The 24,323-nt window shown below is 30.5% G+C and overlaps 3 protein-coding genes across 3 annotated transcripts; 2 read left to right on the plus strand and 1 right to left on the minus strand.

Moving 5' to 3' along the window:
* Positions 1–16,103: 16,103 nt before the first annotated feature.
* LOC25502752 (uncharacterized) lies at positions 16,104–18,188 on the minus strand. Its single transcript, XM_013590308.3, has 3 exons — positions 17,463–18,188; positions 17,050–17,193; positions 16,104–16,415 (listed from the first exon to the last, which is right to left on the minus strand). The coding sequence occupies exons 1-3, from the start codon at positions 18,186–18,188 to the stop codon at positions 16,104–16,106; spliced, it is 1,182 nt and encodes a 393-aa protein (XP_013445762.2).
* Positions 18,189–21,091: 2,903 nt separating this feature from the next.
* Positions 21,092–21,606, plus strand: LOC25502753 (SKP1-like protein 1A). Its single transcript, XM_013590309.3, has one exon. It carries the CDS (start codon positions 21,100–21,102, stop codon positions 21,574–21,576), a length of 477 nt encoding a protein of 158 aa, XP_013445763.1. The 5' UTR covers positions 21,092–21,099; the 3' UTR covers positions 21,577–21,606.
* Positions 21,607–22,125: 519 nt separating this feature from the next.
* On the plus strand, positions 22,126–22,524 carry LOC112417385 (uncharacterized). The gene has a single exon (XM_024772997.1). It carries the CDS (start codon positions 22,126–22,128, stop codon positions 22,522–22,524), a length of 399 nt encoding a protein of 132 aa, XP_024628765.1.
* The last annotated feature ends 1,799 nt before the right edge of the window (positions 22,525–24,323 follow it).

A 24,323-nucleotide genomic window follows, 5' to 3' on the forward strand; every position in this document is an offset into this window, starting at 1 on the left:
ATTTCATTGAAAACGGATTTTCATTAAATCATTAATCACAAATCAAACACAAACTTTAAACACTTGGATTCATGTGTTTACGTCTTGAAGCGCATAACCTTTGTAGCATAAATGTTTTTGATAATGATCAAAGCAACATAGCGATGCCTCTACTGAGTCCACCGAACAGAACTTCTCCGATGACCGGTGCTAGCTAATTTCAACGAAGATTCAGAAAGACTAGGATTAGAGAGCGGCGTCTAGGTTTATAACTTTGTGAATTAGGTTAAGCGTTTCAACCACCCAAATACTTCAGCACAAGGGTTCTATTTATAAAACCACATGGTCATCAAGCCAAGCACTTAAGTACATCGTACCTTACGGTGCACCATATTTTACTTAAACACACCATACCTTACGGTGGAACACGTATAAATATAAATTAAATAATAAGTCATACTTAGTTATTTAATTACTAATAAGTGCTACTCGTTATTTTATAAATAACTCTTACTTATTTAATTCTCTCATCATACTGTCCTTTGTGTGTAACTCTATAGGTTCCGGTAACGTTGACAATATTATTAAATCACATATTTAATATTATAAATAGTGAGCGATATCTAGCCACACATCAGTGATATGCAAGTGACGAGAATTTCATGTGATCTGACGAAACCTTTTTGAGATAATGATCATGTGTATAATTATCCTTTTGCTTCATGTTTATATTGAACACAATGCATAACATGTCACCCTTGTTTAGTTCAATATTGGGCCGCATACATTTCTCCTATTATGTAGGAGGGGCAAATTTCATCTAGGTCAGTCATGTCCATCAACATGATTTGCGGAGTACCCATCAACCAATTTTATAGCCATTATATTACAGAACGATTGAATGGTGATAAAGCACTCGACTCCAACATCTAGGGTATATAGTGGTTTAGATCAGTGGCGGAGCCAGAAAAAAATGTCAGGGTGGGCCACTAAAATTAACTATTGAAAAATTGTTTAAAGTCTCACAAATTAGACCTATAATTGAATTATTTAAATTTTACGGGTGGACCACTACACCAATCTGCGGAAATTTGGATCAACCGAAACCTAAAACCGACATAAAATTGTATAAAATCTCGCAAATTACATCTATAATTGAATTATTTAAATTTTTGGGTGGGCCACTACACCACTTTGCAGGAATTTGGATCAACCAAAACATAAAACCGATACAAAATTGCATAAAATCTTGCAAAATAGACCTATAATCGTTGATTTTTAAATTTTTCCGGATGGGCCGTGGCCCACCCCAGCCCATGAAGGGCTCCGCCACTGGTTTAGATCAAAGGGTGGAATACACCACATCACTATGAGAATATCTTATGACACTTTTCATAACTTTTACTATGTAGTATTCTCATGGCGGGTCAATCCAGTATAAATTTTACTCATAATATTTATACCTACGTGAAGACATGATATCCTATATCCATGACCCATGAGATGTAGTCATCAATATACTCACATAATAGTCTCTATGCCTTACTATTATCTCAGTTCATAGTAAAGCTTTTGACTATGGGTTCTTTAAGAATAATGTCATTTAGTTTAACGGGCGGTGGAGGCAATTAAATATTAACTTAATATCCATTGGCCAAGTGTTAGAATCAAGAACACTCTAGGAAAGATACTATTCTAGTAGATAAGGAACTCCTTCCTATGTTGGTATGATGCACTTCTTTCAATTTCCACTTTCGATCTTCTATCAAAAAGAAATCAAAGTGTTAAAATATATATTTGAATAAATGGTGAGATTTAGTTTTTGCAAGATCAAACCATTTTCACCTCAGACGAGATCAATGAAATCCACAAAGCAATCAAAACACCTATAGCTAATGGTATGCAAAGAGTTGTTTGAATATGATAACAGTATACTTGTTAATGCAATTAATACCTCTAATACACCGCTTAATTAATTTAGGAACCTTGTGCTTAAATGTAAAACTTTATTGTTAAGTAACTCCGACTTTACATAATCGTTTGTTTAGAAGCAAACAAATAAGGTTGTTCGTGTATTGCTAAAGATGTCTTATCTCATCCTAAACCTCGTATTTTTCATGATGTATTTATTGTTTTGGTACTCTTTAATTGTAAATGAAATGCACTAATGATGTTTTTGCTATAAAAAAAAAAAAAAAAAAACAAGCAAAAAGGCACATACGTTAGTGGACTATCTTGAAGCAACTTTGTACAAAAAAAAAATCGAAACAATCTTTTAGAAATAAAATATTTAATAATTAAAAATATTTTCACAAAAAATTCATATTCACTAAAAAAAATTACGAAACCTACATGAAAGAAGAAGACACACGTACAAGCTTCAAATAAAGAACGACAACTATTTAGATGACAACCATAAATCAATAAAGAAAAAGAGATATTGATATAAAAATCAAAACAATAGAAAGAGAAAGTAAAAATATAATGTGAGTATGAGAGAGAAAGTTGTTAAAAAAATTGTCAAAAAATAATTATACAAATATAATTTCTCTTCTTTTTATAGGCTCTCTCAACTTGAACATTTTCAATTTTTCTTTATGACAAAAAATAAAAAAAAAAAAAAATATATATATATATATATATATATATATATATATATATATATATATAATGGAGAGATATATTACACAACGATATTTATTCAAAAAAACATTACACACGGATACAAATAATAAACACGAGAAATACACAAATCATGCGATAAGAAAATAAAAGAATTCCTCTCAAAAGTAAAATAAGAGTCGGAACAAAAACAACATTAGAAAACCGTCTAATTAACCTTCTGTTAGGATCTCCAAACCCCAACCAAATAGGAGGAAAACCAAGAACATAACCACACAATCAACCAACTTTAGACAAATCCGTCATATAACACGATCAATCCCAACACATAATGAGTTCATGGTTAATTCAACATATTCAATATAATATCATATGCTAAATGTGGAAATTTCCTTCAATTAAGATTTCAATTTTAGTTTATCCACGTTGTGAAAGATTAATCCTTTGACTAGACTCAACCTTGTTTGTGGAACTAAATAATGTATGTTTTTTATCAACACACAAATATCAAACGAGCCCCGGAGATTAGCCCAACAAGTGAGTTTTTCTTTCTTTCTTTTTCTATATCTATCAATCAAACATAATCTATCAAGCACTCCCCATGCTCTATAGTTCTAGCGTTCCAACTTAGTTGTATTTTTTTGGTGGTGGCCGGGACTCGAACTTCAAATCTTGTATATTTTATACATTGTTCATACAAATTTAGTTAAGTTCACGAGAACTCCAACTCAGTAGTATAACCAAGCATTGAAAATTTCAAATAAAATTCTAAAAACAGTATTGAAGGCTAAAGAAGATTTAAATTCCATCATAAAAAAATTACAGACAATATTTTGTATCAAAATATATAGCTACTTGAATATTGATTCATGTACATGGATGAAAGAAAAAAGACTTCATAAATGTTATCTCAACAAAAAATAGAAATAAGTTGAGCATTCATATATACAAATGCAATGAAATTTCTATCAAATGCTACATGTTGTTCCCCCAAACACTTCATAGAGAGGATAGTTTCAATATATTAGCTATATGTCTTCTCTCCTCATTGAAGTGTTCGAGGGAACACTAGGTAACAAATGATGATATATAGTGATTTAATTTGTATGACTAATGCTCAACTATTTATATTGAGTTATGTTCTTTGCATCGACCTTCAAATGTTGCTTTTGTTCATGGGAAATTGGGAATAAGGGCAAAATGCAAATGAGTAGTGAACCTAGACGCAATATTGAATCAAAGGGAATGATGTATTTGAAGTATAGGAGATAGATCGAATATTGTAAGGACAAGCAATATCGATTGGCCACATGACATTCTGAACATGTTTTCTGCTTCAGAAGTACTTAACTATCATTTTCATTTATTTATTTATTTATGTGTAGACAAGTTTTTGAAGGAATCTAGTTTAGTTCGTGTGAAACTGTCAGAAAATGTGTCTTCAATGTGGTGTTAGAGATGCATTCATCAATTCAATTGGCTCCTTAATATTATTTTTTTGTCATACTTTGGTGTTGAGATTAGAATGCCTAAATTTGCTAGCCAGAACAGAAGCACGGTGGAATAATGTTTGACCCTTGACTTGTTTTTTTTTCTTTTCTTCTTTTTCTCCATCTATTGTTTTTCTGAAATTTGCTAAGCACGTAGAGGGATAGCACTTGTGTACCATAATGATATACATGGCATGCTAAGCTAAGCTCAAATGCATAAAGAAAATGTATAAGTGGCACTACAAGGATTATAAACATAAGGATAATGATTAGAACTATCAAAATGGGCCGAGCCTATTGAACCGACCCCTCGGCCCATTATTTTAGTACGGGCCTGGTGTTAGTACCACAAATAAAATATTTGGTCGAACTCATGATTATATTTTCGACAAGGCAAATGGGTTATTTCGACATGCTGCAAAGTGTAAAGGGATTTCGATCAATAACATACAGACTTCGACACACCACAATTTCGTCCAAGGAAGTTAAAGTTGGAGTGCAATAAGAAAAAGTGAAACGTGTAGCGGCAAACAAGGTTGAAGTGCATTGAAGTTATTTCCTATTGTCTTAATGCATGGAAGTTATTTTATAGTGTCTTAGGAAGTTATAAGAAGTTATTTCTATTTTAAATCTAGACCGTAGAATTTAGTGGTAGTTTTTCCTAAAAGGTATATTGTAGTCTTTCAAAAATTTGGAAAGAAATTTTCATTGTACTTTTAAAAAAAACCTTTGGAAGCAATTTACATTGTGCACTTTTTCAAACAAAAAAACCTTTGGAAGAGATTGCCATAATCTTCCAAAAAAATTCAAAACTTTTTTCTAAAAAAAAATGGTTTCAAAAAAATCGTACATGAAATGGTTTTTTAACCATATTTAAAATTAAAAATAAAATAAAATTGAAGCCATTAAAGGAGGACACCAATTGAATCGGAGAATATTTTCAAAATGGTTTTGAAATTTTTTACAAAGATTGAAACTGAAAAGTTTATGACCATAAAGATGGTTTTTGAAACCGTAAATTAAAATGGTTTTTTTTGAAAACAATGATAATATTAAATGTTCTGAATTTTCTTAAGGGCAAGTATACATGTGTTTTGAAGTGATCCATGAATGATATATACACATACTTCCAATTGATCTTTGAGTGATTTATTTGAAGTTCATTAAAGCCAATATACCAAATTTGAATTTGGCTTGCAGAGATGAAAAAGAACTTCTGATGAAGTGGTCGAAGAAGACCAGACAATTTTTATTTTTGGTATTATGTTTTAAAATGTTATTCCTCTCATGTCTTTCGAGAAACAACATTTTTAGGGGCCTTTGTTAGTACCGAAAATGAAATATTTGGTCTAACCCATGATTATATTTCGATAAGGCAGATGTGTTATTTCGACATGAAGCAAAGTGCAAAGGGATATCAACCAATAACATACAGATTTCGACACACCGCAATTTCGACCAATGAAGTTAAAGTTGGAGCGCAATAAGACAAAGTGGAACGTGTAGCGGCAAACAAGGCTGAAGTGCATTGAAGTTATTTCCTAGTGTCTTAGTGCATGAAAGTTATTTTCTAGTGTTCTAGGAAGTTATAAGAAGTTATTTATATTTTTAATCTAGACCGTAGGATTTAGTGGTAGTTTTTCCTACAAGGTCTATATATATCAGTTTGTAATAAGAAAAAGGGGTTGTTTCTTGATTTCTGAAACTCTAACACCCCCGCTGCGAAGCATATAGGTTCACGAGTGGATAGATCGACAGATTCCAACCACCCTTTACATTCCTGAAATTTAATATTACTGTTCTTGTTTTATTTTCCTCTTTCTTTTGTAATTTGCATTTCTTTTCATCTTTCTTCTTTTTCTTTTTCTTTTTAATATGCTCACTTGAGCATTTTTCTATCATGTTGTCATTAGACAACTTGTTATTAAAAGATGTTGGATGCAATTCTGACATTGATGTTCTTAAAGAATCCATGAAGTGATGTCATAAGCCGTGAGACTTGAACAAACCACTTTAAAAAGACATTATCCGGTCCTAAACCATTGATGGATAATGAAGTTTACGTTACCAAAAATTGGTGTAACACCGGGTTGTAAAAAAGCATGAAAAAAACCGATCTTATCTTTTTGGGACAGCCCCCAGACCTATATTTTTAAAGGTTGGACTGGGCCGGCCAGCCGGGATTGCGGGCTGGTCCATTAAAAATACTAAAATAATTTTAGTTGACTTTTGTAAGAGATATACCAGAAGTATAAAATATACTATTGTCTGTAGACCAAGTGTTCAAGAGACTAAATTCCACAAGTTGTCAATTTTATAATTTATTTTGTCTTCTATTATGAGTTATTGGATTGGTAATTATTTTGTTATGTAAGACATAACTTGTTATTTCCAATTCCATTATTGTATTTTGTGAGTTGTAATAAGTACTATCTTCTTTTGCATGGATGTATTTGGTGGTATTTAACTTTTATGAATATTGATTTAATAGATGTTTTTTGTGGTATTTCTACTCTCTACTTTTTCATTGATGATTTTGTGGTATTTATCTATTCGCTCAGTCCCTATATGTAAGCACCTTTTGCATCTAATAAAAGGGTGCTTAGATATAGGGACGGATAGAGTATTATGGATATTGATTTAATATATGTTTTATATGTCACCTAACTAAGTTTGTGAAGACATGTGATTATTTGATGGATAATAATTTGTAATGTATAAAAAAATATTATGTGGTATGTAGCTTTATTGTTCTTAGCATCACTTTTTTATAAAAAAAAATAAAAATGAAATAATACATTTTCAAATAAGGGTCCGGCCGGCCCATCAGATTGTGTAGCCCAGTACTAATTGGGCTGAGCTCAATTTTGGCAGCCCATGAATAAAGTGGGCCAACCCCCTTCAGCCCATTATGTGCTGGCCCACCGGGGCAAGGCGGGCTGGGCTGGCCCGGCCCATTTAACAACTCTAATAATGATATGAGAATTGCTTTTCTGACATTCATAACTTCACAACAATAACACAAGTAAAATACCAAATTGCACCCAGCGGTAGTTAACTGCTGCTGGACCCAGCGACAGTTAACTACCGCTGAAAAGTTGCTTTTCTGTTTACAACCCACTTGCTTTTCTCTCTCATCCCTATCTTTCTTAATTCAATCATCACCGAGTATATTATGAAGAAAATCAATGTTTTGGAATTTATGCTTAGTTTTGAGCAAGACTTTGAGAAAATATAGAAACAATGAGCTGATGGCTCACAACAAGTCTTTGTATTCAAAACCTGTGTTGACCACGTCTCTTCAAGAGTTTGAGAATGATGCTGCAAAAATTTACACAACAGAGATTTTTAAAGTTAAAGAGCAGATTGTATTGGTTGGTGCATTAAATGTTATTAAGCGAATGGTAAATGGGAAGAAGGTTATCTTCAAGCTAACCAAGTATTGTCATCCCAATATTGAAACAAAAGTTGTTTATGATACTTCTAAGTCAACATTTTATTGTGTGTAGACATTTTGAGTCTCGTGATGATGAAAGATAATGAATAAAGGTAGGGATGAGAGAGAAAAGCATGTGGGTTGATGAAAGAGAATGAATAAAGATAGGGATGAGAGAGAAAAGCAAGTGGGTTGTAATCAGAAAAGCAACTTTTCAGCGGTAGTTAACTACCACAGGGTCCAACAGCAGTTAACTTTTGTCGGTTAGCCCAACGGTAGTGAACTACCGCTGGGGGAAATTTGGTATTTTACTTGTGTTATTGTGAAGTTATGAATGTGAGAAAAGCAATTTTCTAATGATATATGTCATGAAATAATAAATTACCTTCGAGAGAATCACGACCCCCAAACATGCATGGTTGGTGGAGACCACTCTTACTTTCAACTTCTCATGTATTTAGGGTGTGTTTGGTAAAAAGAAGCTATAAGCTAGCTGGTAGCTGAGGCTGATAGCTGATAGCTTATAGCTGAAAAGTTAGCTTATTAAAATAAAAAGTGTTTGGTAAAATTAGCTGTTCAAGTGGCTGATAAATATAAAATGACGTAAAAGGATAATTTTTATTTTATTTTATTTTATTTTTTATAAATCATTATATACAATTTTTATTGATTATTGTATTTCTTTTTAAATGTTTAAATTTATTTCAAAATATTTTCAATTGACATTTTTTATTTAACAAAACTTTCTTTTAATGAATTTTACTCAACTAAACTTTCTTCTCACTCTTTATAGTAAATTTTATATAAAATTATTTATTATTGAATTAAGAGTATGTAAAAAAGAAAGTGAACAAGAAAATTTGAAAAAGATTGTGGGTAGTTTTTTTTAAACGTGGGCAATTGAATAAGAATGTGGGTATGTTTTTTAATTAAAATTAAATTAAACTATATTAATAAAAGGTTAAAATTGGAAGAAAATATAAAAAGCAACCAGCTATAAGCTCTAAAGCTATTTGAAATAGCTTTTCAAAAAATGCTATAAGGTCATGAGAAAAGCTTGTTACCAAACACATCACATTTTCATCCAACAAGCTTATAGGCTAATCCAAGAAGCTATAAGCTAGCTTTTTTGTGTTACCGAACACAGCCTTAGTCAAATGATAAATTTGAAATTCATTCGCGATGATGTTGGGACATTTTGCTTCACGATGAATAGCAATGCCCAAAACATAAACAATTTTATTTATAGCCTTTGCTCAAAATTAATTATCATTTATGTGATGGGATAAAACCGCAAGTACACGTTGTAACGCCCTCTCTAATTATTTAAATATTTTTAATGAGTTTAGAATACATTTATATGATTTGTATGATTTATATGATTTATTTTGATGAGTGATATTTTGTTATGATATATGTTGGTATTTATTAGAAATATATATATGTTATTTGGTTTAGAAATATAAATGTTATTTGTTATAAAAATACATATGATTTGTTGCAGAAATAAATGTGATTTGTTATAGAAATAAATGTTATTTGTTGTAGAAGTATATATGATTTGTTGTAGAAATATATGTTAATTTGTGTAGAGATATATGTTATTTTGTGTAGAAATATATGTTATCTGGTGTAGAAATATATTTCTTATTTGGTGTAGAAATATATATATATGTTAAAGAAATATATTTGTATAGAGATATAATTGTTATTTGTTGTATAAATATTATATATATATATATATATATATATATATATATATATATATATATATATATTAGAATAGAATATTGAGATTTTGGTAGGCAATCTAATATATTTTTGTACTGAATAATATATTTTTGTACTTAATATAATATATTTTTGTACTCAATTGATATATTTAATTACTAGATCTAATAGGTGCATTACTTGTTTCCAAAGTTTCTCACTTATTAGTTGTAAATTATCTCTATAAATAGAGAACTCACAGAGTGCATTCTACACACCGAAATTCACAGTTGATACTTCCTGTGCTTTTCTTCTCTTCTCCCTCTTTTGACTTGTGTTGACGAGTCTTTCTTCTTTTTCTACTCTTTTCTGTCCCTTCGGAATTAAAAGTGTTCTTAAGACTATAATCTATCTTCGGTTTAATATCCTTTTAGATAAGAGAAAGCAGTAGAGTCCTTCGTCGATCAATCCAAAGGTAAGGGTGGGACTAACTTTGCAATTCTATTAAGTATGTGAATCAATGGTTAGGTTTAACATAATGTAGGATGAGTTTTTGAGGAATTGAAAAGTAGGTTAAAATTGTAGAATTAATGAATAAACGGTGGAAATTTGTTAAAAAAATGTAGAAACTGTCCTTAGACCTTAAATAATGATTAAGATGATTTGATGATATTTATAATGTTATATAATTAGATATATATTGCATGAATTATGTTTAATGATTGAGATGTTGATGACGTGCATTTGTAATTGTTATATATGATGATTATCATTATTGATTGATGCTATTTTGTTGTTGTGATGAATATGATTTACTTTGATGATATGATTAATGAGATAATATTATATACTGTGAATTAATGATTAAATGCATTACTTGAAATATTATTGAATGATCAAGATGTTGAAATGAATTGTTATTAAGCTTGATATGAATTGATTATGCTGCAATTGTTGTTAAACTAAGTTGCATAAGTTGTTGTTGATTATCATTTGATATTGTTATATCTTGAGATGTTTACGTGTCGCCTATGTTGCTGTTGTTGGTTATGTGAAATATTTATATGACTTATGTGGAAGATGTATGATGTTTAAGTTGTTGATACTTTATATTAATATTGTTATGTTGTGAATTGTTTGTGCTGTTTCTGTTGCTGTTATGAACTGCTAAGTTGTTTATAATGTGATTTAATGATTAAATGCATTACTCGAAATATTATTGAATTATATTAGGAGCTTTGTCCTCCGCACGATTATTAGTATGAATAAGTTGATGATGAACTCCAAATTATTGGATGTATAAGTGATAAGTTGATTAAGGTGTCTTGTCGATAGAGTCCATGCATTAGCATTCATTGAGCTTTGTCCTCACCACGATTAGGAGCTTTGTCCTCCGCACGATTAGGAGCTTTGTCCTCCGCACGATTAAAGTATATTAATACTTATGATGACGATTGGTACCACATGCATATAAGTGTCTAAGTTGCATTGTCGCATTTGTCGAGTCAAAGTCGTTGTTGATGAGTTATCATCCATGAGTTGTTAAGTTGTCGATGAATTATCATCTATGAGTTGTCGAGTTGTCTTCTACCCATGTGTTGTTAAAGAAGTACCTACGAAGATTATACGATGTGAATTATATGATGTTGACTAAAATATTGCTATGTTGTTTAACATGTTGATTATGATACTGTTATGTTGCTACGTTGTTTAAGATATTGATTATGATATTGTTACGTTGCTATGTTGTTTAAGATATTGATTATGATATTGTTATATTGTTATGTTGTTATGATGTTGTATATGATACTGATTATAATGTTATGATGTTGTTTACGATGTTGATTATATGATGTTATTATGATGCTATATGTTGTGATGTATATAAGTGTTATTATTAAGTGATGAATATGTTGTTCTATATATGATTAATATTATTAAGTGAATATTATGTTATGTTATTGATGATGATCGAATGTTGTGATTACTTGATAATTGTTTATCAAAGATGCTATGATGTTTAAGATGATTATGTTTAAGATGATTATGTTTAAGATGTTTATGTTGAAGATTTATGATGTTGATTATGGTGTTAGTATGTGTTGATTATATTTTGATAAGATGATGAATATGTTGTTGTTGTTATATTATTATATGAAGATGAATATGTTGTTGTTATATTATTATATTATGACGAGATGATGTATATGTTGTTATTATATAATTAAGATGATTAATATGTGTTGTTCATGTCGTTATAAGATGATGATTTATGTTGTATTGTATATGATTATTATTATTAAGCGATGATTATGTTGTGTCATATATGATTATTATTATAGTGAGATGTTGATTACATTGTGTTGTTTTAAAGTTATTAGTGATGATGATATCTATGAGTTGTTAAGTGTACTTGATGATGTTTATGTTAAATTAATAAGTTGTCTTTTATTCATGAATTGATAATGGGATGTTTGATGAATAAGTATTATTACGAATTAAAGATGTTGTTATGTTGTATATGAACTATGATGTGATGATCTATGTTGGTTATGATTTGGTTATTATGTGTTATATGATGATGTTTATAATGTGATGAATATGAAGTAAATGATAATTAGAAGTTGGTTGAACTATTAAGAATTATTACATGAAGAATTATTATTACTGATAGATGAAGTTATTTATGTTGTTAAATATAATTATTGAATTATATGTTTGATATTATTGTTTTGTGAAATCTCACCCCTTCTGCTTGAAAATGTTGCTCTTCGTATGAGTAACTTGCATGTATTAATGATTAGTAGGAGTGGTGGCTCAAGTGTCTCTAGGTGCTCTGATACGTAACGGGATGGGAACTTTGTTATTGCTTTCTATTCCTTACGTATTGTTTTTGAAGAATTATGACTATGTTTTTAGAATGGATTTTTATGACATAATTGTAAAGAGGCCTTAGTGCCAAAGACTGGTTTTAGTTATTGAATAAATTCCGCTGCGAAGTATTAAAGATTTTGTTATTGAATTTTAAAGGATAAATAGTTATTTATTCAGTTTATGATTTTATGAAAAGAAGTGTAGCATTCCGTTTACGTGAATAACTTTGATTATTAAATGAAATTTTTATGTTGGGAAAACGGGGTGTTACACACGTTCTATCGAAGTAGTAAAAATAGAGTATCGTTCCGACAGGGAGTTATGAATTCAATTAACTTTAGATATTGATTAGACTGAAGATTTATAAGGTAGAAAGGTTTGAGTTTTTAATTAAAAGCAAATAATAAAAGAAAAGATAAAAGCTTTGGGATTATTGGTTCATCTAAATGACAAGTCCTTCACAAACCCAACTATAAGCTTATAACTTTATGTTAGACCTAATTTCTCAAGACAGTTTCTCTTTTGTTCTTCTAGCAACCAAGCCTATTTCGCTGACTTGATTACTATTAGATTTTGGTTCCTCAAACAACCAAGCCTATTTCGTTGACTTGATCATTATTAGTTCCCTTGAAGATCGAAACTATATGTCTCAAAGATTTCAAAGACTATTTCGCTGTCTTTGAAACCCATGTCTAAATTCACTTGTTGGAATATCAAAGCTCCACTTTCGTTTTATGAATTGATATTTGAGATGATGGATAAACAATTATCAAACCCTCCACTTTCGTTTCCACAGTTTGATAATGGTTGATCCATGTTAAAGCGGTGAATTTAGATAAGAAATTAGGGTTACATAAGATTAAGGCTTAGTGCTTGGTTTGATTAGGATTATGTCATTTAGACTTATCCAAAAATCCCAAGACAAAGAGAAGTCTACTCACTAACGTTCATTGTAGACATAGAGAAGAAGAGAAAAAACATAAAAGTAAATAACAAGAAAGTAAAGGTGAACTTTTATTCAAAGAAACAATTGTCACTTATTATTTCAAAGAACAAAAGATGAATATTTGTGATGGCTAGCTACTCTATTTATAGTTTACATTCGACTTAAAATCTAAGCAATCACTAGAATGTTCCACAAGTAAACTAAAACAGAGTAGCTTAAAATCTAAGCAAAAGCAGCAAAAGTAGTTCTGGAGTGTGGCACGGCCGTGCCAAGCCTAGCACGGGCTGTGCCAAGTTTCTGACTTGAGGGAGATATATTTTTGTCTCCGAATCTTCGTATTTTCGTACCAAATCAGCTCCAAAACCCCTTTCTTTTGCTCCAAGACTCATTCCATCAAATATTCGTTCCTGAAATATAACAATATGCAATTGTAGTAAAATAGTTCAAAAAGGAAATAATATTAATATAAAATAAACTTAAATCTAATTAAAACGAAACTAAATAATATATTAAAATAGATAATAAATGACTCATCATTATGACATTCGAAAAAGTGAAAAACATAATACGAATATTATACTAGCGATTAAATAAAAGAGTAAATTACACTCCCCTCCCCTCTTATGTTAAAATATACACTTCCATCCCTTGAAAAAGTAAAATTTTTACTCCCCTCCCTTATAAGATGCTTGAATTACAACCCCCTCCCTTAAAAATTAAATATGCACTACACTTTAATCTATTTTAACATAAATAAATATTTTTATGATATATACTAATTTTGAACTACCATTTAAGAAAAATAAATTCATTTCTTTATAATTTAAATGTCAATGATAATTAAATTTAAATATTTTTCTATTGATTTTATAATTTAGAGTATAAAATTAACTTTTAATAATTATGTTTTATTGTCTACTTTAGTGATTTTTCACATATTTTAATTTTATTTTGGGTTGTTTCATATTTTATTATAGAGTTTAAAACTACACGTTAATGAAATTGTGAATAAAAAATAGCGAAAAAATACGTATTCAGATTTTGAGTATATTAAAATCGACCCGCAATACTATTTTTTTCCGAAGTGTGTTAGATTTTTATTTTTTTGCTAAATTATTAGAAATAAAAAAAAATTAGGGAGTAAAGTGTAGTTTTTAACATAAGAGGGGAGGAGAATGTAATTCAAGCTTCTCTTAGGGGAGGGGAGTGAAAAAATTTCTAATATGTTTTGAATAAGAGGGGAGGGGAACGTATATTTTAACATAAAGGGGATGAGAGTGTAATTCAAATATCTTTGAGGGGAGGGGAGTGTAATTTACTCTAAATAAAAAGATAAGCTAATTACATTTCATTGATTTATCAATTACCTTTAACAATAAATATGAAAATGAGTTTAACCACTATACATTGACGATATAAAATTATTTTACACATGTATCCAATGATGTATCTCCCCATCAATTAATGAATGGGGAATACAATGGTAAAATCCATGTAGTTTGGTTGGGTGGGTACACATCAATTATGTCATATTTTTATTTTAACTTATTTTAAAATAAAGTCAAATGTTAAAACAAAATTTGTTTAGAGGGTACCGGTACCCAACGAAACTTCAAGGTACCTAAAACTTTTTCTTAATTGAATAACACATCTTATGTATTTTCATACTCATTAATTAACACGATAACACGTCATTAAATATATGTATAAAATAATTGTACACTATAAGTATATGTTAATTAAATTCTATTAATATAATCTATATTAATTGCACAAACAATTTTTTTATAAAAAGTAAAAAAGCCAATCAAAGTTTATATATAGAGACGGAAGGAGTAGTTAATCAATGCATTAAAAAAATAAGTGTTCAAAGATTAATCGTCAGTAACAAAATTTACCATTTAGTTAAAAACTATCTTCTTTTTTTAAGGAAAAAAAAAAAAACTATCTTGACCCTGCTCAAGATTTAGGGAGAATAAATTAAGGTGCCCACTAGTAATTTAAAAATTGGTGGTATGTACTTTAATGTTATGTCATATTTTTACATGCCATCATTTAACATATTTTGTGCAAGTTTTAACCAATATTTTGTGCAATTTTTAGCCAAATACTTCTGATGGTATATTTACATAGAGGATAGAGCTGCTACAAGGACTTTGTAACATAGTAGTGAATCAAGCACAATAGCCATCAGGAGCATTATGATCTCCAAACGAAACTCCGATTTGATGTAAGCATGCATATATTTATTGGTAAGTTTTGAAAAACCCAGATTTCTAATATATTTGATTCCCTTAAAAATATTAAGATATAACTAATATTAGAATTTTTATTTAATATATTTGACATTTAATATATTTGCAATACATTTGTCCATGATTGACCGTGCAACACACATATCTAAATCTAGTTTATATTTAGTAGAAAGTTTTATACTTACACTGTGTTTTTTAGTTTAGTTAACTTTGATAGTCTCACTTAATGTACTTCGAAGTACGTTAAAAATTCCAAATTAAGGGACATAATTCCTTTTTCAACGCATTCGACTAAACAAAATGAAATCATGGTTGATAAACACTAGTAAATTATTTACCTAAATTCAATTCATATAAAGAGAAACCTAGTTCATGTTAGGGGAAAGAAATGATTAGGGTTTGTGTGTTTGTATAACTTGAGAAGGAAGAAACAATTATGGAATGAGAAAGAGAGAATGAGGGATTAAGAGATTTAGAGAAAGTGAACGTGAAAATTGCATTAGCTATTATTCATTGAGGAATCAATATATATATACGAGATGTTCCTCTAATACTTGCACACCAAGTAACTTGCAAAGGTGTAACTAACCCTAACTAACAGTTGATTTCATTGAAGTGTTTGGGGGAACTCCCTTTAGTTCAATGAACTCAGGGGTCCTGCAGTGTCCTTTTACATATCACAATTCATTGTTGCATATAAGACTATATATGTAATGTGAAGTGAATCACAACCATTACTTATTTTTCCTACTGGGGTAATTAAGCTTTGCAATGGTAATTATGGATTTTGTTTACAAGATTAACAATTCCACCAAGGAACTAATTTCTTGCTTAAGAAGAAATTCAACCTTGTTCTTTCCAATCCTGCTCCAATACTCACATGCTTCTGAATGAACAAATTTACCATTCTCAAGGTAAATTCTTTGACGTGGGTCAACTATCATTTTCTCAAGTGAATTTGCATTCCTTAGGAGATAAATTGCAATAGCAATCTCACTTGAGTGACCTCTAATTCCTGTTATTGTTATTTCCTTGAGATGATTATGTGGACACCTTGGAAGCCAATATGTTATCTCTTCATCAATGGTAAAATAAGTCCTTAACTGCATCAAATTGAATTCATAATTACAAAAAAAGCAAAAACAAAATACACTAAATAAATTTCAAATCATTTATGTAAAACATGGTGTAATAAGAAATTAATTTCAATGTGGTGATGGAGTAAAACATTTTTACACAACATGCAATCAAAACCCACAAAAGTACCACTTTAAGTTTTTTTTTTTTTTTTACCAACAAACTTGATACGTTTCATTAATAATAAAAGTACGGATACAATTGGGTACATCAGTGAATGAGAGGAAACTAGCTAAAAATATGGCCGTCTTGGCTAAAGTGTGAACAGTTTCATTGGCCTATCACCTAGTAAACTCAACCCTAAAGTTTGCGAAAATGTGAGCTACGGATTCTACAACAATCTTAAAGGATAGCTTCGAAATCCGAGTAACGATTTCTTAGGTTAATTTCTAAAATATTTTCCTATATAAACCCAAATTTATGATATTGGTGTGTATAAACTATATTCATAACATATAATACAATGATTTCTAAAGATTAAGTATATATGTGCACATTGGAAAATCCAAGGATCATATTCTATTGAGGAAGAATACAATACACAATCATTAGACAGTGCATTTTAAATTAAAATATTCTGAAGGAAAACAACAAACTTACATGAAGCTTAAGTTTAGCTAGAGTTGGACATGCATTAAGAGCAAATGGTATCCATGACAGGTCCTGTCTAAATATGGCAACTTTTATAACTTCTAGATGCCTTAAATTTTGAAATGTGGGGAATCTATTTGTTATAACCTCACCCTGAATAACAAACACCACATAAAGAAAATCACATTTATAACAATTTTTAATATCTAACTAAATGTAGATTCACATGAAACTGAAAAGGACATGTTGGTCTTCTGAATAGAATCTAACTACAGCCTTTTCGTCTCTCAAGTAAATCTCAATCGTCGAATTAATCTAACTACTGAGAGTTAAATTAAAACAACGATTGAGATTTAGTTAGGGACAAAAGACGAACTATTTTAATGAGATATGTAATAACTTAAAAAGATGTAAACACTTACCATGCAGCTGCATTCAATGAATAAATTTTCCAGTAGAGGAAGATCAGTGGAAAGTTTGCAGACTAGCCAATTTTCACCGCGATAAGCAACAGATTCGCTCACACGACCAACGAAACTTTTAAGCTTAGGGGTGTCAAAAAAGAATTCAACTTTGCTTCCCACATATTCCAAAGTTTCCAAACTGTTGCTTTTTAGCATAATTGTCTTCAATTGGCGACAAAGATTCACCTTCAAATACTTCAATTTCTTGCAAATGGAGTGCTCAATTTTCAGGTACTCCATATTATAACATTCAGAAAAACTTAACCATTCAATGTTGTCACAGCTAGACAACAAATTCCGGATATAATCTTCGGATTTCAAATCAACTTTGAAGAGTTCCAAATTTGTGAGTGTACTAAAACCATAGCATGGTTTTTGTGGAGCAAGTACACAATGCACTAAGCATAAACGGTTAAAAAATGACTTGAAACCAAACATGTCACAAGGGAAAACATAGGAGGAACCATCATTATGAGCACTTAAATGATTCTCTTCTAACAAACAAAGATCAATCTCTTCTACATTTCGTTCCACCGCGAACCGAATCCATTCATCGAGATCATTGCAACCGTATCCTTTACTGCGAAATGTGAAACAAACTTTTAATTTGTCGATTTTTTGCACATTTTTAACATGTGACAAATATTTGTTCACATTACTTACAAAGGTAGAGGCTCTCTTCATTTTGATATTAAACATTAACACTTTGCTTAGGTTATATATATTGGGAAATGAGTAATCTTTCACTAGCATGTTTTCTGCATCAAAAATAAGATTGGTTGGATTTGTATAAATGTATCTCCAATTGGAAGATAGAACACTGGTTTTGACAGCTTCATTGATCTTAAGGGAAGATAAAATGTTGCTCAATAAACTATAGGGTAGTGTACTAATATAATCATGATTATTTCTTTCCTCTACCCTTTGTTTCTTCTTCATTTTGTATTGACTATTTCTCAATACTTGAGAAAGTATTGGCTGTGTACCCAAAAGGGGAAGGTAGCCATATACCAAAAGGGTATTTATACAAAAGTTGATGAGTTAGGAGTACGGTGATTACAAAGTACACAATTTGTCTTCATTCATAAATTTAGCTATTATGACAAGCAATATGTCTTAGAATGTCTTCATTCATAAATTTCAATTTGACTATAGTCCAATGAATACACAATTCATCCCCCAATAATGCCGGCATATAACCCCTCGTGCTGTTTAATATTTTAATACTCCCTTCATCTTTTTTTTTTTAAATATGGTTTTGGTCCCTGCAAATATGCCTCATTTTGGTTTTAGTCCTTTTGATTTTTTTTTTTGTTGATTTTGGTCCCTGCAAATGTCTCATTTTGGTTTTGGTCCCTGACCCCACTTTTGTTATGATTTGCACACGTAGCACATGATGACTGAATCCATTTAATAGAAAAATAGTCCCTATAAAATCTATTGATTTTTAAAAAGGTCCCTGCAAAATATATTTTTTTTTTAAAATAGTCATTGGATGGACTGTTTTAAAAAAAAAAATTTGCAGGGACCAAAAACAATAATTTTTTTTTACAGGGACTAAAACCAAAATGAGACATATTTGCAGGGGCCAAAACCATATTTTAGCCTCTTTTTTTTTAACAAGTAAATACTCCCTTCATCTAATATTAAGGGATCTAGTTTAACTATCTTCACTATCTACTAAATATATTTTGATTGTATTATTTTTAATAAGGGTTGTACTTGCTGTGAGTACGATTATTAGATTAGGGTTAATTTGTTTAGGTCATGCCTTGAGAAAGCTTTCAAGGTTAGTATTTATAATGACGGATGGGCTTAGATAAACCCTTTATTTTAGGCGTTTTAGTTTCTTTGGATAAGGATAAGCATGGGTTTCTAGTCGCTTCTAGAATGCTCTATAGACAACGCCTTTATAGTAGCAGCCTATAGCCGCTCTAGCGTATATGAAGGGCGTTGAGGTCCTTTTGAAGGGTTTAGTGTCCTTACCCGGTCCACAAGCCCCCCAAACACGAGTCTTGGGATAAGGCGAAGTGTTTTATTCTTGGTAGCTTTAGCGCTCTTTCGAAGGGTTTGTGTCCCTTATCCGGGTTTTCCCAGTCCAAGGGTGATGTTAACACACATGTTTAAGTTTCAACAAAAACAAGTATTTATTGAGAAAAATTAATTTTTCATCTTTTGTGAAATAAATTGACACAATTTTCAATGTATAATTTCTATATTTGGTGCTGTAATATATGTCCTTATAATAACACATGTTAGCATTCACTTTCAGACTATCACAAATACGTAAAGATAAATAGCAGTAATATGTAAAATGTTGAATTTGTCTCAATAAATATTTTAAAAATATTAATTTTAATAACTTTACTAATAGTTATTAAAAATATTAAATGTCAAAATTGTACATTATATCATGCTTGAAACATTTTTTCTAAAAAAAAAAAAAAAATCATAAACATTTGTAAACAAAATTATGTCTTTTTCATGTCTGAAACAGTTAATTGTGTCGCTTAATCTTAGGGGAGTATATGATTATGAATAATATAAATTCAGATCTATATCTTTAGATTTGATTAGTGTCTTCATAGTGTCTTTCATATGGCTTATTAGTGTCCACATTAGACATAAATTGAATATTCTCTAGGTGGCACATTTATGGTCAAAAAAGGACTTTGATTCTCTGACGATAATAACTAACATGAAAATATTTATGTTATGTGTAAAATATAAAACCGAACAAATATAAAATATTTCATTCTTTGTTTCTTTTGAACTTGTAAGAATCGATCATGAAAGTAAATAAATCAGAATTACTTTCTATCGTATAGCCGTCAGTCTTGCCGATGAGAACAATAGCAACTTTACAAATGACAAGTATATCTTATATTTAATTTTTTTTTAATTTAATAATCTTTTTGTAAATTATCAAGAAGATTCATAATACTTTCATTGATCCCAAATGATTAATTTAATACCAACCTTCACCACTCTCATAAACTATATTGGATAAACTTGTCATTTGGGGGCATGAGAACAAGTTATCTCATAATTTATAGCTTATAAATTTATACGATAAAAAAAAATCAATCCGTTTGTAATCGACAATTTTATAAGGAAAAAAAAAATGATAGGCTATAAATTAGCTTATAGTGAATAAACTTTTTAACTAATGTGAAAATTGTTCTACTTCTCAGCTCAAATAACGATTTTTATATGTTCATAATCCCTTATCATACACCTTCTTAGTTTTATATGTTAGTTTTTTTTTTTAAATAACACAATAAACAAAGTTTTATATGTTAGTTTAGGGTTTAGGAAATTGATGATTTTTTGGGTAGTTTATGATCAGATACTTGCTTTTTTTTAATGTGAATTTAGTTTAGACTAAGTTTAAGTGCAATGTGGTGGTTGAACCCCTGAGGGACCTCGACATGGTTAATGACTGGTCATGGGATTATGATTATTTTTAAAAAAGATAGGGAATAGTTATTTTATTATTTGAACACGATGTTGTATAAATTCAGTTCACTCACTCTATATTCTTACCCAATTTTTTTTAGGGTTTTTACGTTTGAAATAGGGGAAGAGCAAAATCATGTCATCAACGAGGAAGATCACCTTGAAAAGTTCCGACGGCGAGACCTTTGAAATCGACGAGGTTGTGGCAATGGAGTCACAAACAATCAAGCATGTGATCGAGGCTGGTTGTGTCGATGACGCTGGAATCCCTCTTTTGCAAGTAACCAGAAACATCTTGGCGAAAGTTATTGAGTATTGCAAGAAGCATGTTGAGGCTACAAGTTCCGAAGAAAAACCTTCTGAGGATGCTCTTAATGCTTGGGATACTGAATTTCTCAAGGTTGATCCATATACACTCATGAAACTCACCTTGGCTGCAAACTATTTGAACATCAAGAACTTGTATGATCTTACATGTAAGACCATAGCAGATATGATGAAGAATAAGCCACCAGAGGAGATTCGCGAGACTTTCAACATTGTGAATGATTATACTCCGGAGGAAGAAGCGGAAGTTCGTCAGGAGCATTATCAGGCTTTTCAATGGTTATAAAATGAATCTGTCAATTTAGTCTCTAATGCTTTGTTTGATTATTTTATTTTGAAATTACAATCTCACTCAAGAAATTTCCAGTGGGTTTTATGTTACGCTTCATTCCATTCCTGAAACAATCAATGTAGACTTCATGGAATAAGTTACATAGTTTGAATTTTATGAGCATAAGATTTTATCAAGGTTATTTGATAAAAAGTTTATTATAATTAATTTGAAAGTTTAGATTAAAAAATAATTTAATGTCATCTATGTTGTTTACAATTGGATCCTAAACAAAAGGTGAACTCTCTTTTCTTTCAAAAAAAAAAAAAAAGGTGAACTCTCTTCGATGATATAATTTTTTACAGAACTATAAAATTAAATATCACTATTTAGAGATGTTACGATTAACTTCAACAATTTTCTTAAGCCTAGCCGCCGCTCCTATTATTTTTCTCTCTTTTTATCTTCTTTACCCATCAATAAGTGGTGGTTTAGAACCAATTTTTGACCCTAAATCATCCCCTAGAATCGGAAGTTGTTCAACAGACTACATAAAAGGTTAAGATGATTCAGGAAAAGATGAAATCGTCTCAGAGTAGGAAGAAGAGTTACCATGATGAGAGAAGGAAAGATACTGAGTTTCAAGTTGAAGATCATGTGTTTTTAAGAGTGAACCTCGTGACCGGTGTCGAACGTGCTTTGAAGTGTAGGAAGTTGACACCATATTTTATTGGTCCATTTGAGATCATTGAGAAAGTGGGAGCAGTAGCGTATCGGATTGCGTTGCCGCCGTTGTTGTCGAATCTTCATAGTGTATTTCATGTATCTAAACTCAAAAAGTATGTGTATGACCCGTCACATGTGATTCAAGTGGATGATTTGGAAGTAATTGATAATTTGACCGTTGAGACTTGGTCGGTGAGGATTGAACATCGAGAAGTGAGGAGGTCAAGAGGAAAATAGATCGTTTTGGTGAAAGTGATTTGGTTTGGACCAACCGGTGAGAGCGCTACTTGGGAATCGGAGAGTCTGATGAAGGAATCGTGTTCAGAGTTGTTTTCTTCAGGTAATTTTCGAGGACGAAAATTCTTTAAGTGGGGGAGAGTTGTAACAACCTGTTTTTCGCTCGGATTATTTTATATATATATATATATATATATATATATATATATATATATGTGTGTGTGTGTGTGTGTGTGTGTGTGTGTGTGTGTGTGTGTTTAATTTCTCGTTTGTGTGTTTGATTTGAGATTAGTGAATTTTTAGGCAAGAAATGGTATTTTAGTCATTTTAGAACTAAGAGTATTTTGGTAATTTGAGAAGCGAGGGTAAACTAGTAATTTTAGAATGAAGAGTATTTTAGTGTTTTAGTGTGAATAATTATTTTTACTAATATTAGTAGTAACTTGAGGTAATTGTTTTGAGATAGTAATTAATGAGATGTTTTAATGAGTTAAGTGGGTAGTAACTTTTTAATTAAGTGGTAAGAGACGCTAGATCCATTATGAGATGAGTTAACCTAACCCATTAGTGGTAAGAAAATGAGTCAAACGTTGTGAATTTTGAGAAATAAATTGACTTTGTAAAATGAAGATGCTATGATTGAACTATTATGATGTTAGATGATATATAGGAATATAATGATTTATTTATATGTAAGAGCACAGTATCTTACTTTTGATGAGATATTTGAAAATAAACGATATTTGTGAAAATATAAGAACTTTGGAAAAATGAGGAATTATGATTTGATAACTTGCAAATGACTTTCTATTCATTATGAAATAAGTGTGAATCAGTGATTGGTTGGTGTATAATATGTTGGTCATCGTGATGTGAGTGATTGTTCGTCTATTACGTGGATTGTGCTTTATGAAACAATGTTGTTTCCTTGTGGTGATAATTGTTTAATAATTGTTGATGATGAATATGTAGAGATGAATACTTGATAATAAATATGTAGAGATGATTAATTGATGGTAATTATTGATGTATGGATGTATTGTTTGATAATGCAACGTGGTAAAAAGGTAGAGTATGAAGAGTTAATTGGTGATGTGCATTATCGAGGTAATACTTGAAATTCATACATTCATAAGTAGTCCTTTATGTCGAGAATATGTGGAGAATATGTAGAGGGATCAATTGGCAAAATTACCTCCGACATGGAAATGGTACCACATGCATGCAGAGTCGTGTCTAGACCATTACATGCACATGAGATGTGTGAAATGTGTCATATTTGATTATATGACTTGATGAATTATGTGAATTATATGTGATTGGTGAATAATGTGATTTATGTGGAGTTGTGTACTTGAATATGTTTGCTTGGTGATATTAGTACGCTTGAGATAATGTTGTTAAGGTGATGAGTTATTGATGATAATTTGATTGAAGAAGGAGATATGCTTGAATATATTATCATTGATTTTATGACAATATTCATACGATGTTAGTATTCTAGGATGATGAGCATGTATATATGTGATGTTTGAAATCCTTGAATTCTATTTTGTGCTTTTATTTTACTATGTGGAATATTATCTAACTCCTAGTTGTCGTTTGGTTGACCGCCTCACCATTTGTATAAATGGTGTAGATGACGTGCAGGTTTGAGTCGTATTGCTTGTGAGTGCTCAAGGATTAGCTTGGAGCTACCTCTTCATCTTTTGCGTGGAGTCTAGATTAAGCTCTGATTAGGAATATCGGGACTTATGCATTTTATGTTATTTATCTGTTGTTGGATTTATTGTTGAGAC

The sequence above is a fragment of the Medicago truncatula genome, chromosome 8 (assembly GCF_003473485.1).
Source record: "Medicago truncatula cultivar Jemalong A17 chromosome 8, MtrunA17r5.0-ANR, whole genome shotgun sequence".
Taxonomy (NCBI): domain Eukaryota; kingdom Viridiplantae; phylum Streptophyta; class Magnoliopsida; order Fabales; family Fabaceae; genus Medicago; species Medicago truncatula.